Raw genomic sequence first — 13,125 nt, forward strand, 5'->3', positions numbered from 1 at the left:
TTTATATATTTCACCCTCTGTGCTGCCTCCTCAAACACCACCAGGAGCTTCTTTGAAGGCTTTAATGAAAGCGGATGGAGCTGCAGAACCATTAAAGGTCAAAGGCCAAAATCTGTCAAACTTTAGAGAAATGAATAAGTGATTGCTCAGAATTCAACAATATATTCTACTTTCCCACAGAATCACCAGTTCTCTCGTTGTGATGAACTCTTATTAGAAGAAGGCAAGAGACCTCAGATGGTTAAGTAACTCGTTTCAGAGCATTAATATTCATAAAATCAGATTACGTGTGGTTCTGAAGGAGGGTCTGAACAAGATGAAAATGTCTGAAGTCGCCCTGAAACATTTTTATTTTCTAAGAACTCGTTAAAGGTTTTAACACGAACCTGTCTGTCCTCTTTAATGACTAAATGTCGATTAACAAATTTTTTTTAAATTTATTTATAAACTCGAGTCATCAGAAACAATAATTCACGTCATAATGTAAAAGTTTCTAAGAGTTATCGAAGGAAGTCAGCAGACAGTCAAATATTCACATCCTGAGCAGCTCAATGGCGACAGTGGAAAGGAATGACTTCCATTTAACAGAAAGAAACCTCCAGCAGAACCAGAACCGGGCTCAGGATGGACGGCCATCTACAAACTGGTGAGCGTTGGTTGAGACCAGAGAATAATTTCTAATATTTCTCTGTAATATTTAAACACTTTGGAGACAACTCAAACGGATCATCAACTGGACTGGTGTGAGCACAGATCTGTGTCTCCGACGCCAATGATTTGTTCTGGGTCGGCTCAAAATTAGTGTCGGCTCATTCCGAGAGCTGACGGGAGAATTCAGCAGGCAGTTACCAATCAGCCTCTAATAATTAACCTAACCTTTGACAAGGAGGACGAGGAGACGCAGTGAAGGAGACGACTCCTGAACCGTCTGGTTCCTTCAGCTGCTCAGAGCCGAAGAACGCCGTCATTCATCAGCACATCGACAGCTGAGGGTCTGCTCGATTAGAATGAACGTTTTATGATTCGTACAAGCACCAAGCGAGTCCTCAAAACATCAAAATACAAACAAGCCGTACGCAGACGTCCCCCGTCGCTGACGGATTTGAACGATGAATGTTTGTCGTTCGAGAAGAGTGTTTCTCTGGACTGGAGCTGAACTTAAAGCGAGTAAACCTGAATGTTTATGGAGCGAGTTAATCTGTGGAGAAGAACAGAGGGAGTGACGGGTGCTGGTGAGTGGAGGGAGAAATGTGCAGTGGTGGAGCCAGGGGGTGGCCAGTGGTGGCCTTGGCCCGAATCATTTGAGGAAAATGTACTTTTTAAGTATTATGAAAACTGGAAAGCATAGAAATGATAGGGGCGGTGGATTTACAAAAACATAAAGTATGGCAGTGGCCATCTTGGATTTTGACATGGCAACCTAAGCCCAACAGCCACACACCAAAATAGAAGTCGGTATTTATTTTTCCCAAGTTATCCAGCTCACAAGATGATGGGATGGGCGGAGGGTGTTTCCAAGAAGCTCCATAACTTCTAATTTTAGCTCATTATCTGTAAAACCAACTGAGGTAAAGCTTTTTGTGCTGGCTACGCTCACCTAACTGTGGCGGCCATCTTGATTTCATTTGACTTCAAAATCTAGTCAATGGCAGACCCAATATTTACAATGAGAGTTTCATTAAAATCAATCCGTGGTTTAGGAGATATTTTGCTAACAGATGATCAGGGTTGGCACAAACGCTAAATGTCAAAAGTTTGAGCTAACTCTGTTAGCAACTCTCAGCTACTAAACACCAACTATTAGCTAAACATCTGTAAGGTTATCAGTTAGTTTGCGTGTGATCAGTTTGCTGTGGCGGCCATCTTGAATTGAAAAAGGTTCATCGAGATCTAATAGTTACGTCCAAAAGATTTCAATAAAACCCACACAGTGGTTCATGAGGTATTTTAAGTAGTATATAAGCACATTTCAAATAAGCACGTCATTTTATGTTTCCATGGAAACAAGTGTCAGAGTGCAGCTTCTGTTTTACAGCAACCTGTCCTATAAAACAAGGTGAAGCTGCAGAGCGCCGCCCACCGTCTGTCTGAATCACCTGTGGTTACTTCCTGCTGGTGATCGGGTCGGTCCGAACGCTCCGACAGCCCCGTTCTCCTGCAGAGAGTCAGGTGAGTGAGGGGGATCTATGAAGACCTGCTGGGATGAGCTCCGTCCCACCCCCTCCACACCGTGTGACCCACTTATCTGACAGCAGCTCTGCTGAAACCTTCAGAGCAGACGAGCTCTTTCTGGGCCTCTGATGTGAACGCAGGAGACCGAGGGAGGTGAAGCAGACATCTTTAACAGCCTCGACGCCGTCAGATGGGTTCAAACGGTTCACTACAGCGACAGAACCCACCAAGCAGATGCAGCAAATTCACCTTTGCAAACGTTTATCCACCTTGTTGCTTTAAGAGCTAAAGAAAATGGGTTTAAAATCGCCTGTTTTAGGCGTTTCTGCGATTTTAAATGGCTGCTCTCGTCTCTTTAAGCCATTTCTTGCAAAGTGTGGATGAGCTTCTCTGGAGATATTTTTATCTTCAGACAGACAGTATGTTGTGACACGCAGCTGAAGAGAAACCCGCAGGCGGCAGACACTCTGAAGGCAGAACCAGAGGTGAGAATGGACAGAGAGACGTGGTCCTCACCTCAGCACCGTGGGACAGAGTCCTCCTCCTGAAGGCCGGGGAGAGCTCGGACGATCGCAGAGGAGTCAGACCTTCGTCCTTCAGCTGCTCGCCTGAAGGTGACTTTGGTACCGTCCACACAGGAACACCATCTGCAAAAACAGCAAGACCGGGTTAAAACAGGTCTGGGTTCAGATTCTGCTTCTCTCATGAAAGAGTCAATAAAATGAAACGAGACTCCCGTCAGCATCGTCTGATTGTGTTTCTGGATGAGTGATGGAACCGAGACGTCAGGAAATTGTTCTTTCAGATCCGATCTAACAGGACTAGACTAGGATTATTTCTTTCAGCTCAGCATCAACGTCATTAAAAGCTACAGAAATATAAACGATATATTATGTTCAGCTGAAAAACTTCTCTACGACTCAATTAAAGCTGCTTGAAAATAAAAATTTTAAATTGTGAATTTTGACCAAAAAAAACTGGTCAGGTTTTATGAGTGAACTAAAAATTAGGGTATGCAAATTAAAATAAAGGAGAGAAAAATAGATGTAAAAGAGATTTGTACAAGTTTAAATGTTACAAATGATGAAAATAATCTAGAAGCCTGTAAACAGATGTAATAATTTGATTTAGGACGGTGGTACGTACCCAAACTGAATCTTATTTTAAAACCTTTTACATAAAACCAAAAACACAGAGAGGTTTAAATGCATTTTTTTATTCAAATTATTTTCTGATTTTGCATTTTGTTCCTTTATTGTTCACATTTTAATTTTTTGGTGCTGATTTGTCCACCACACTTGAGGTTGAGCAGATATGATAAAAAAAAAAAAAAAGTTTTTACCTGAAGGATTTTCAGTTTTCTGTCATTTGTTCTGAGACCTACAAAGCCCTCAACAACCTAGCTCCATCTTATATTGGAGATCTTATTTTCCTAACAGAGCACTTCGCTCTCAGACTGCAGGTTTACTTGTAGTTCCTAGAGTTTCCAAAAGCAGAATGTGAGGACGATCTTTCAGTTCTCAGGCTCCTCTCTTGCAGAACCAGCTTCCAGTTTCTGTCCGTGAGGCTGACACATTGTCCAGTTTTAAGACTTTCCTTTTTGATAAATCCTATAGTTAGGGTTGGCTTGTTATGCTGCTATAGGCTTAGACTGCTGGAGGATAAATTGACCTCATTTCCTAAAATGATTTGCTAAAATTGAACAGTTTTCTTTTGATACCATTTCTATCTGAGCATGTGATTCTTGACCTGCCATTGTGTATCTGTTCCTCCTTCCTGCTCCTCTCAAACCAGTCGGTCGAAGCAGATGGACGCTTGTCCCGAGCCTGGTTCTGCTGAAGCTTTCTTCCTCAGGAGGGAGTTTTTCCTTTCCACAGTCGCCTTCGTGCTTGCTCAAGATGAGAGTCTGCGATGAAGTTAAATTCAAAGCAGTCTGCTCCTCAGATAATTAATGTTATTAACTTATTTTTATATATATAAATGTTTCTGTTCAGTGACCTGGGGCGGCTTCTGTTGTGACTTGGCGCTATAGAAATAAACTGAACTGAGTCGGATCAGAAACAGGAAAGCTGCGCTGCTGGAGAAAAGTCAAAAGGTTGAATCAGACAAACAGCTCCTGCCGTGAATTTCTGTTTAAAATCCTCAGAGTCGCCATCTTTAGGCTTTTAACACCGACTGAAACCAAATCAGAGCCTCTTCGAGGCCTTCTGAGTAAAATGCAACATCAGTAATGCATTTTCAGATTACCATCCGACTTCATATGGTCCGCAGAAACTGAAGTCCTCATTTAAAAGCTTCTTGCGCACATCACAGGAGGAGATCCTGTTTCAAAGTGCTGGTAATGGGGCAGAATAAGGCCCTCTCCTCATCTGCACACACTCACACAGTAATGCACCATGAGCTCCTCTGCTGACGGCCATTAGTGCAAAGCAGCCCTCTGGCATCAGTGCACAGGGTGTGAGGCAAGTCTGCTAACAGGTTCAGGATTTGACCCAGACGGCTCCAGGTCTGCCGTTTCTGGATGGACTTTTATTTTTATCTGGCATGAAGCATGGCGGGTGATAAGCATCCCTTCAAGAAAATCTGAGTCTTTATTTTCATTGTTGCCCAACACTGCATTTTATTTCATGCATTTTTCTTCACATAAGTTAACTCACAAATAGGACTGGTTTAATAAGAGCTGGTGTACAGCATTTTGTTTCCCGAGGGCCAAATAGAGTTACTTAAAACAATCATCTCATCTGGATTTTGATTTTCAGATTTCAGTAGAATAACTTTAATTTTGCCTGCACGCATATTCTGGGATTTACGGTAGTTCCTTTTAGGTGTGCAGCTTTTATAGCTTTTAGGATAAATACAGAAGGTATTTCAAAGTTTTTATGATTAGCATGATTGGTCAAATGTCTCCTAAACACCTTTGAGGAACAGAAGTCATACTTTCCGTGACCAACATATTGTTAGCTTAGAATACGCAACAACACACACAAATAAAAAGGTTATACGTTTGTTTTTTGAAATCTTTAAGGTTCGGTCTAATTCTAGAATCACAAAGACTTACCGAGCAAGAAACAACAAGTTTTGGCCAATATTAATCTAAAAGTTTTGCATACATTTGTCCAGGATGTTAAATTTAGATTTCCATAAGTTTGATTGATACAATGCAGGTTTTCAGAAACTTATTTTAAAGTCGTTTTCTTTTCAGTTCAGAATATTGGGGACCAGATGGAGATCGTCCAAGGACCACATGTGGCCCGCTGGCCATAGGTTGCCCATGTGTGGTAAACTAGGAGTATATTTTTGATGATAAATTTTTATTTTATCTGAATTGTGGATTATGTTTGTATGATGTAACTGCTCTAATAGATTTTTTTATGATGACAGCTTTTTGACCATAATAAATGTTTCCAAAGGGACAAATTATAAGTATTGTATTTTCCAGCGTATACGTTGCAGTTTTTCGCATAGATTTGTCAGTCCTGCGACTTATATATGGTTTGTTTTGTTTTTTCCATATTTATAACAATTTTTGACTGACGTTTTAAATTTCCAAGAACTGCAACAGCGAGTCCTTCGGTGCACGCTCGCTTCACTCAGCCGGTGCAGGCAGAGGAACGCGGATGGATGGATGGATGGATGGATGGATGGATGGATGGATGTGCCGCTCAAGCGAAATGAAGTTGTTTTGACCATTAAATAAACGCATAATAAATGTGACTTATACACCAGAAAATACATTACTGTATAATTTATAGTATATACATTAATACAGAGGTTCTGTTCAGATACTGTAATTATTACAATTATTTGTATACATTGTGATTATTTTAGATTATTTTGCTTCAGATGTGTTTAAAACAAATCTAAAGTGATTTTAACTGACAGTATGTGAAAGTGCAACATAACAGAATTTGCATGTTTGTTTTAATAATAGGAAAAGCGTGAAGATGTTTCTTGCTGCTCTGCAGAAACATTGAGACATCAGGGTCATGTGTGGAATCGATCATGAAAACTTTAATGAAACGAGGGCGTGTAGTTCGCAAAGGTCGAACTGAGACGATCGACCAGCACTCCGTTTTAATTGCCTTCGTTCACTGAGGAGACAAAAAAAAAAAGAAATCTTGCTCTGATCATCCGTTTGTCACGTTGGAGGTTGTGGATGAGCGGAGGCCTTCCAAAGGTGCCGTTGGATAGAAGCATGCAGCGGAGTCAGAAGGCAGAGATGAAACGGTGCAGAGAGACTTGCATGCAGAAAATGTTTCAAACGATTCTCCTCCATTACAGTTTTGTGACGTCATCGTCAAACCTTTGTTTTTAGCAAAATATCAAGACATTTTCTGCTTTGGGTTCATGTTTTAGGCTGCAGCGCAGACCAGGAAGTCATTTCCTTTAGGGATTTGTATCTCCCTAAAGGAAAATGTGTGATGTGCTGGTAATAAAGAGTAGTGGTGATTTCAGGCTCTTATTTGTGACGGAGGGGAGAAAAGGGGGTTCATAACTTTAGCGAGCAGCTCGGTCACATCAGCTAAAATTCAGCTGTCTGGTTTGCAGCTGGCAGGTTGTTCTTTACAAAAGCTGCTCCCGGTTCTCTACTTTTTAAACTGCAGTGAGCTCAGAGGAATCAACGTGCCGGACAAACTCGGTCCAACCTCATGCTCCCCCCCGCCCCCAATCATGAAGTTCTCCTGTCCATGCAGAGGTGGTGCTTTGGACCCGTTCCACCAGCCGGACTCTTCGAATCTGCTGCATTCAATCAGTACGCAGCTCATGCTGGGAAATAAAAATACGCCAATCACTCGCAGATCTGAGGCTTCCAACAATAAAACTCCTCACTGCGGTGTGGGGGGTACATGCCGAGTGTGGGGTGCAGCCGGACCCCCGCAGGACTCATCAGCCAGGCAGCGGAAGGAAAGAGGTTTGTACTTGCGGCCCGGCGGTCCCACTCCACACCACCCGCTGTGACACGAACAGGTGCAGGGCAGGGCGACAGCTGGCGCAAAGAGAAGACCAAGAAACAGCGATGACGGTCCGACTCTGAGCGGGACCCTGTACCCCCCCACAAACACAGAGTGGGGAAAACCTCCCAAAGTCACGGATCTCAGCTTCTGGGTTCAGGTACAAATAACACTGAGGGAGATTTGTAAAGGGAAGTGCATGTAAAAACAATACAAAACATTTTCTTCTTTAATTTTTTTATTTTGGGGGTTGGGGGGGCGCAGGCTGAACCCATAGATAGAAGTTCCAATATAATTTTATTTTTCAAAAACTACAATCGGTTAAGGCAGCTTTGTGACTTAAGTTGTCTGAATGCTCAAATCACAGCAAAACTTTCCAAAGTTCAACAAGCGGTCCGCCGATGTCCCCCCCCACCCACCCCCCCACAACCACCGTTGAGGGGTTTGAATAGTGAATGTTTTAGTTTGAAATAAGTGTTTTTTCTGGACTGGAGTTGAACGGGGAATTCACGTGAGCCTTAAAGGTTTTGGAGCAGGATACAGAAGTGGGTAGGAGTTACAATGTGGATAAGAACAGAGGTAGTTTGTAGTTATTTATGTTTTTATTCTTGTCTCAGGCAGAGTGACTGATCCTGATGAGTGGAGGGAGTCATTTTATCCAGCATCAGGCACAATGGCGGAGCCAGGGGGTGGCCAACGGTGCCCTTGGCCACCATGGATTAATCTTTGGCCATCACAATCATTTGAGGAAACTACTTTTAAGTAATTTAAAAACTAGAACGTACAATTTCCTCAAATGATTGGGGTGACAGGTTTACAGGACTGTATGGGGGTGGCCATCTTGGTAACCCAATTATAGGTGGTCTTTCTTAGGCCTAGATGCAGCCACACACCAAAATAGTAATCAGTATCGAACTTATTTTTCAAGTTATGCTCAAAACATGGACGGACTAAGAGTATTTCCAATTTCCCACTTTTCGTTCTGCGACGGGGGACAATAAATGTCTCAAACAAGCGGTGACCCTTGACCTCTAGAACAAAACGTCTTGTATTTAATCAGCAAATGGGTTCCATAGCTGAACCAGAGCCAGCTCGTTCTGTTTGCACCATCCTAACGTCTGAGTCAAAACACTGGTGCCAACACAAAGTCTTTCTGGGTCAAAGCCAAGAACCGGATTGAAAGCCTGAAGATTCCCATTTTAGGCAACATTTACAAACAGCTTCAGCAACCGAAAATACTCGTTCACAGACTGTTTGACACAGAGTTTATAAAATAAATTAGTGATATTATCCACATCATCTAAAAAAGTTAAATCTGGTTCTCTGGACATTCAAAAAACAAAACAAAGCAAAACAATATAGATACGTTTCGTCTCTCATCCGAAAGACTTCCTCAGTCTGAGGTGCTGTATTCAGCTCAGTCTTATAAATAGCACCTTCTCAGAGCGGATCAACCAGTTTGCTGTTGACAACCAAAACCAGCTGCTCACATGATCAAGAAGGACCATCAGCCCAACGATGGATCATTAGCACACTGATGGCTGTTTACTATTCACAGGGGGCTGAGTGATACTAGCAATCACAGCAGTGTAAGAGGGGGACAGTTGAACCCGGAGGCCTCCACCCCTGTTTAATAATGGACGATTTCTTTTCACAAAGATGGCCTCCTTTACTCTTCTCTCAAACCATCGTTCCTCTCTGTCCAGGATGTGAACATCTTCATCCCTGAAAGAGTGACCGCTGGCCTGGAGATGAGTGTAGACCGCAGAGTCCTGGCCTGATGATGTTGATCTTCTGTGCTGGGCCATCCTTTTGGCCAGTGGCTGTTTAGTTTCCATAATGTAAGACTGATCACCCTCCTGACACTGAACAACATACACAACATTACTCTGTTTGTGCCGGGGACTGGATCTTTGGGATGAACCAGTCTTTGCCGTAATGTATTTTGGGGTTTAAAAGCCACTGGGACGTTATGTTTAGAAAATAAACGTCTCAGTTTCTCTGATACCCCCTCAACATATGGAATGACCACTGGTCTGGGTCTGGGTTCCTCCTTTTCACCTGTTGGCTGACTGGAGTCCTGTTTGGGTTTCTTCTCTGCTTTTAGGAAGGCCCAGTTAGGATATCCACATTGCTCTAGAGCCTGTCTTGTGTAGGATTTCTCCTTCTGCCTGGCTCCTGAGTTAGTGGGGATGCTGTCTGCTCTGTGGTACAGAGTCCTGATGACTCCTAACTTGTGCTCCAAAGGGTGATGGGAGTCAAACTGCAAATACTGGTCTGTGTGGGTGGGTTTGCGGTACACCTCTCTTTACAAATGTCCTCTATCAGAGACTGAGACCTCACAGTCCAAGAAAGCCAACCTGCCATTTTTTTCATCTTCTCGTGTGAACTTGATGTATTTATCCACAGAGTTGATGTGGTCAGTAAAATGTTGGACTTCCTGAGATTTGATTTTAACCCAGGTGTCGTCAACATACCTGAACCAATGACTTGGTGGTGTCCCTGAAAAGGACGTCAAGGCTCTCTTTTCTACCTCCTCCATGTACAGGTTGGCAACAATTGGAGAAACTGGAGACCCCATAGCACACCCATGTTTCTGCCTATAATATTGCTCCCCATATGTGAAGTAGGTTGACTGCAGGCACAGTTTCAAGAGTTGACACAGTTGTTCTGTGGAAAGCATGGTCCTGCTGCTCAGAGTGGTGTCTGATTTTAATCTTAAACTGACCACCTCTACTGCATCATCAACAGGAATGCATGTAAAGAGTGATGTGACATCAAAAGAGATCATTGTTTCATCAGTCTCCATGATGACATCCCTCACCTTGTCCACAAAGTCCATGGTGTTCTGTATGTGGTGTTCTGAGCTGCCAACTAAAGGGATGAGCACAGACGCCAGATATTTGGAAACATTGTAAGTGACAGAGTTAATCATACTAACAATTGGTCTTAAAGGTACACCTTGTTTGTGGATTTTAGGTAAACCATACAGACTAGGTGTGGCCTCCCCTGGGTACAGTCTGTGGTACAGAATAGTCAATAGCCTTGTCCTGCTCCAAAATTTTCAGGCAATCTATTAACTTCTTCTTGTAACCACTTCCTGGATCTCTTTTCAGAGGTTCATAAGTGGTTAAGTCACTAAGGAGTGTCATAACTTTCTCATGATAATCTTTCTGGTTCAAAATCACTGTGCACCTTCCTTTGTCTGCTGGGAGAATGATGATGTTTTTGTCCTTGCTAAGAGTGGTGAGTGCACCCCTCTCCTCTCTACTGATGTTGGAAGGTGGTGGTTTGGCATTGCTGAGGCAGGCTGAAACTTTGATTCTGAGCTGTTCTGCTTCAGCTTCTTTAATTTTGTTGTTGCGGATGGCTGACTCAGTAGCTGTGATCATCTCCACCAGAGGAATTCTACTTGGTGCAACCGCAAAGTTCAGTCCCCTGGCAAGAATCTCTGTCTCCGGCTGGGTGAGCTGTCTGTCAGATAAATTCTTCACCCACTTTTCTGTCTCCCTGGCATGTAATTGACTACTGGCATGTTGTCCTACACTGAATGTGTTGTTATTGGAATAGTGATGGTGTTGATGAGCTATTAGTAAGTTACTAATAACTCATCAATTTGATTAGTCCACAGCAGCTGATTACTTCCACAATGATTCGGACAAAATCCACTTTAGTCTCGTGTTTTTACAAACTTTTATCACAATAACAATCATTTACATTTAGGTTTATGTCTATAGAACCACCTTCAAGCTGTCAGTGGGAACAGACAGGAAAATAAAACTAGTTTGAGGCAGGAGGTTTGTTTCTTTTGGTAGAATGAGTTTTATTTACTCACTCGCCAACAAGACGACCATGTTTCAACCTGACATGCAAGTAACACAGTCCAACATGCTATGAGGGGTTCTGTAAGCTCCATCTGGTACCAAATCTCACGTGGACCATTTCAGATAATATTGACTTTTCAATGCAACATTGAAGAGATAAAAAATGAATGAAAAACTAAAACAACACAGACAAACTTTGACCAACCTAAATGATCCAACAGAAGAGTTTAACAAATAAATGCAGCTTTGAGTTAAGAGTCAGCTGGCCCTGTTGGGCCGAGCTGGACTCTGGAGGGGAGGACGGTAAAGACAAGGAGAACGTGGTTTGGGAACATGAAACAAGGCCTGGGGCCGACTCACCGGAGGAGGCTCCGTGGGAGTAACGACGGGAGGTCTGGGTCGGAGGCGGCGCCTGGCTGTGGCTCTGGAGGATGTTCAGGCATTCTCCCAGGCAGCTGAGTGTGGCGGCCGACGTGGCTTTGAGCAGCAGCAGGTCCTGATCCAAACACGAGAGCGGGCCTTTGGTTGGCAGAGAGTCAATGGAGTGGACCAGGTTCTTCTGTTGACCCTCAGCTTGGGCCATCACCTGCAAACAAATAAAAAAAAAACACACATTTTAAATCAGTCTATTTATAACCAGGCAAACCCCAGATCTGAATTTCAAAGGAGTCCTGGGCCTGAAGGCACGTGTTGAACTGTGAGAGGAAACCGGAGAACACGGAGAAAACAACGCAGAAACACATAAACCCAACTTTCTTAATGTGAGGCGACAGGGCTAACCACTAAACCACTGAGCAGCCAAACAACTTTTATATTTCTCAAATTAATTATGGAAAACACTGATTTACAGGGAAGGGCATTAAATGTGCTAACTGAGACACATCCAACAGGAGAGGTTTGCCTTTTGACAACCAATCCAGCCGTAATGGAAGGGTCAGGCGGTCAGGACACTTTAAGGATCAACAGCAGCTAAAAAAAACCACAAATCATTTTCTCCAGTTAAAAAAATAAAATAGCAAATGCTCACAATAAAAATTACAATGGTGCCTCAGTAGAGGTCGTTTTTGTTTAATCTTGACATGCATGTTTATCTCGTCACTGTGAATAACAAGCAATTTTGTAGGAGTGATTGTTAGCGAAATATTTCCTAAACCAGAGTATGTTTTAACTAAACTCTTAGAAATAATCATAGAATGAGGCCACAGCTGAAAATGAAAATGGCTACAACTTAGTCAAATGAAAAGATGAGCCAAAATTTGATGCACAAGCCTGAAGAAAAGTTCACTCATTAAAGACACAATTTACTAAGATTAGATTTTTTTTAGAGCATGAGCTTTAAAAAGCTACAGGTTTTTAAACAATCAGGTGTTCTGCAGGAGGCTCAAGATCTCACAAGAAGCATTTCAGCAAATAAAGCCTTTATATGACATTATAAAAAAATACAAATAACTTATTAATAGACAGATTTACCTGCTTTTTAAAATTTAAATATAAAATATCACATCCTCCACCCTTTACTCTTAGAGCCACCTCAGGGCCACGTGACATAAAAAAAAGTTTAGTTTGACTCGCTCCTCTGGATCATAATCTGAAATATCCACAACAAGCGCACAATTTACCCTGTGATGGTGCAATAACATTTTAACTGCACAGCTGTTTTTAAATAATAAAACCAACGATCGTTGACGGGCCTGTGAATATTTATGTCTCTGTCGCGCCTGGAGCCGAGCGGCACAGATCGAGCCGGGACGTCTTCAAACTCCTCGGAGAATGGAGCTTTCTGTTGGTAGCTTTTGCTGACGAGAATAAAAATTAAACAGCTAAAATAAATTCCGGCTTTAATGCACATTTTCACTGCTGACTCGTGAATTGTAGATGTAATCAGGAGCAAGTCTGGTGTTTTATTGTGATCCGATGCTTCATCAATTTCTGTGAATAAAACGGTTTATTCATCTGTTTGTTTTTTAATCAGGCAGTCTAAATATAGCTTCAGTCCTTTTGGGGGGTGATGTTCAATCTGATAATGAAACATTAGCAAGAGTCCAATCTAAATGTAAATCTAAATGAGTTACAGTCTGACCAGTAAATCCAGGGACCTGTGCGAGGATGAAGTTCAGCATCTTGTGAATGAGCTGCGGACATATTTTATTTTAGGTGCAGTTTGTTTTCTCATTAGT

The 13,125-nt window shown here is 42.4% G+C and overlaps 1 protein-coding gene across 1 annotated transcript in view; it reads right to left on the reverse strand.

Annotated features, from left to right (window-relative positions):
* Positions 1–13,125, reverse strand: part of LOC119425264 (oxysterol-binding protein-related protein 10) — an 88,758-nt gene that overhangs the window by 23,526 nt on the left and 52,107 nt on the right. The window contains exons 6-7 of the mRNA XM_037692787.1: positions 11,309–11,534; positions 2,689–2,819 (exon numbers count right to left, since the gene is read on the reverse strand). Coding sequence (XP_037548715.1) covers positions 2,689–2,819; positions 11,309–11,534 — 357 coding nt within the window. The remainder of the gene's footprint in view (positions 1–2,688; positions 2,820–11,308; positions 11,535–13,125) is intronic.

Source organism: Nematolebias whitei, chromosome 19 (genome assembly GCF_014905685.2).
Source record: "Nematolebias whitei isolate Nwh7 chromosome 19, NemWhi1, whole genome shotgun sequence".
In the NCBI taxonomy this organism is placed as follows: Eukaryota; Metazoa; Chordata; class Actinopteri; order Cyprinodontiformes; family Rivulidae; genus Nematolebias; species Nematolebias whitei.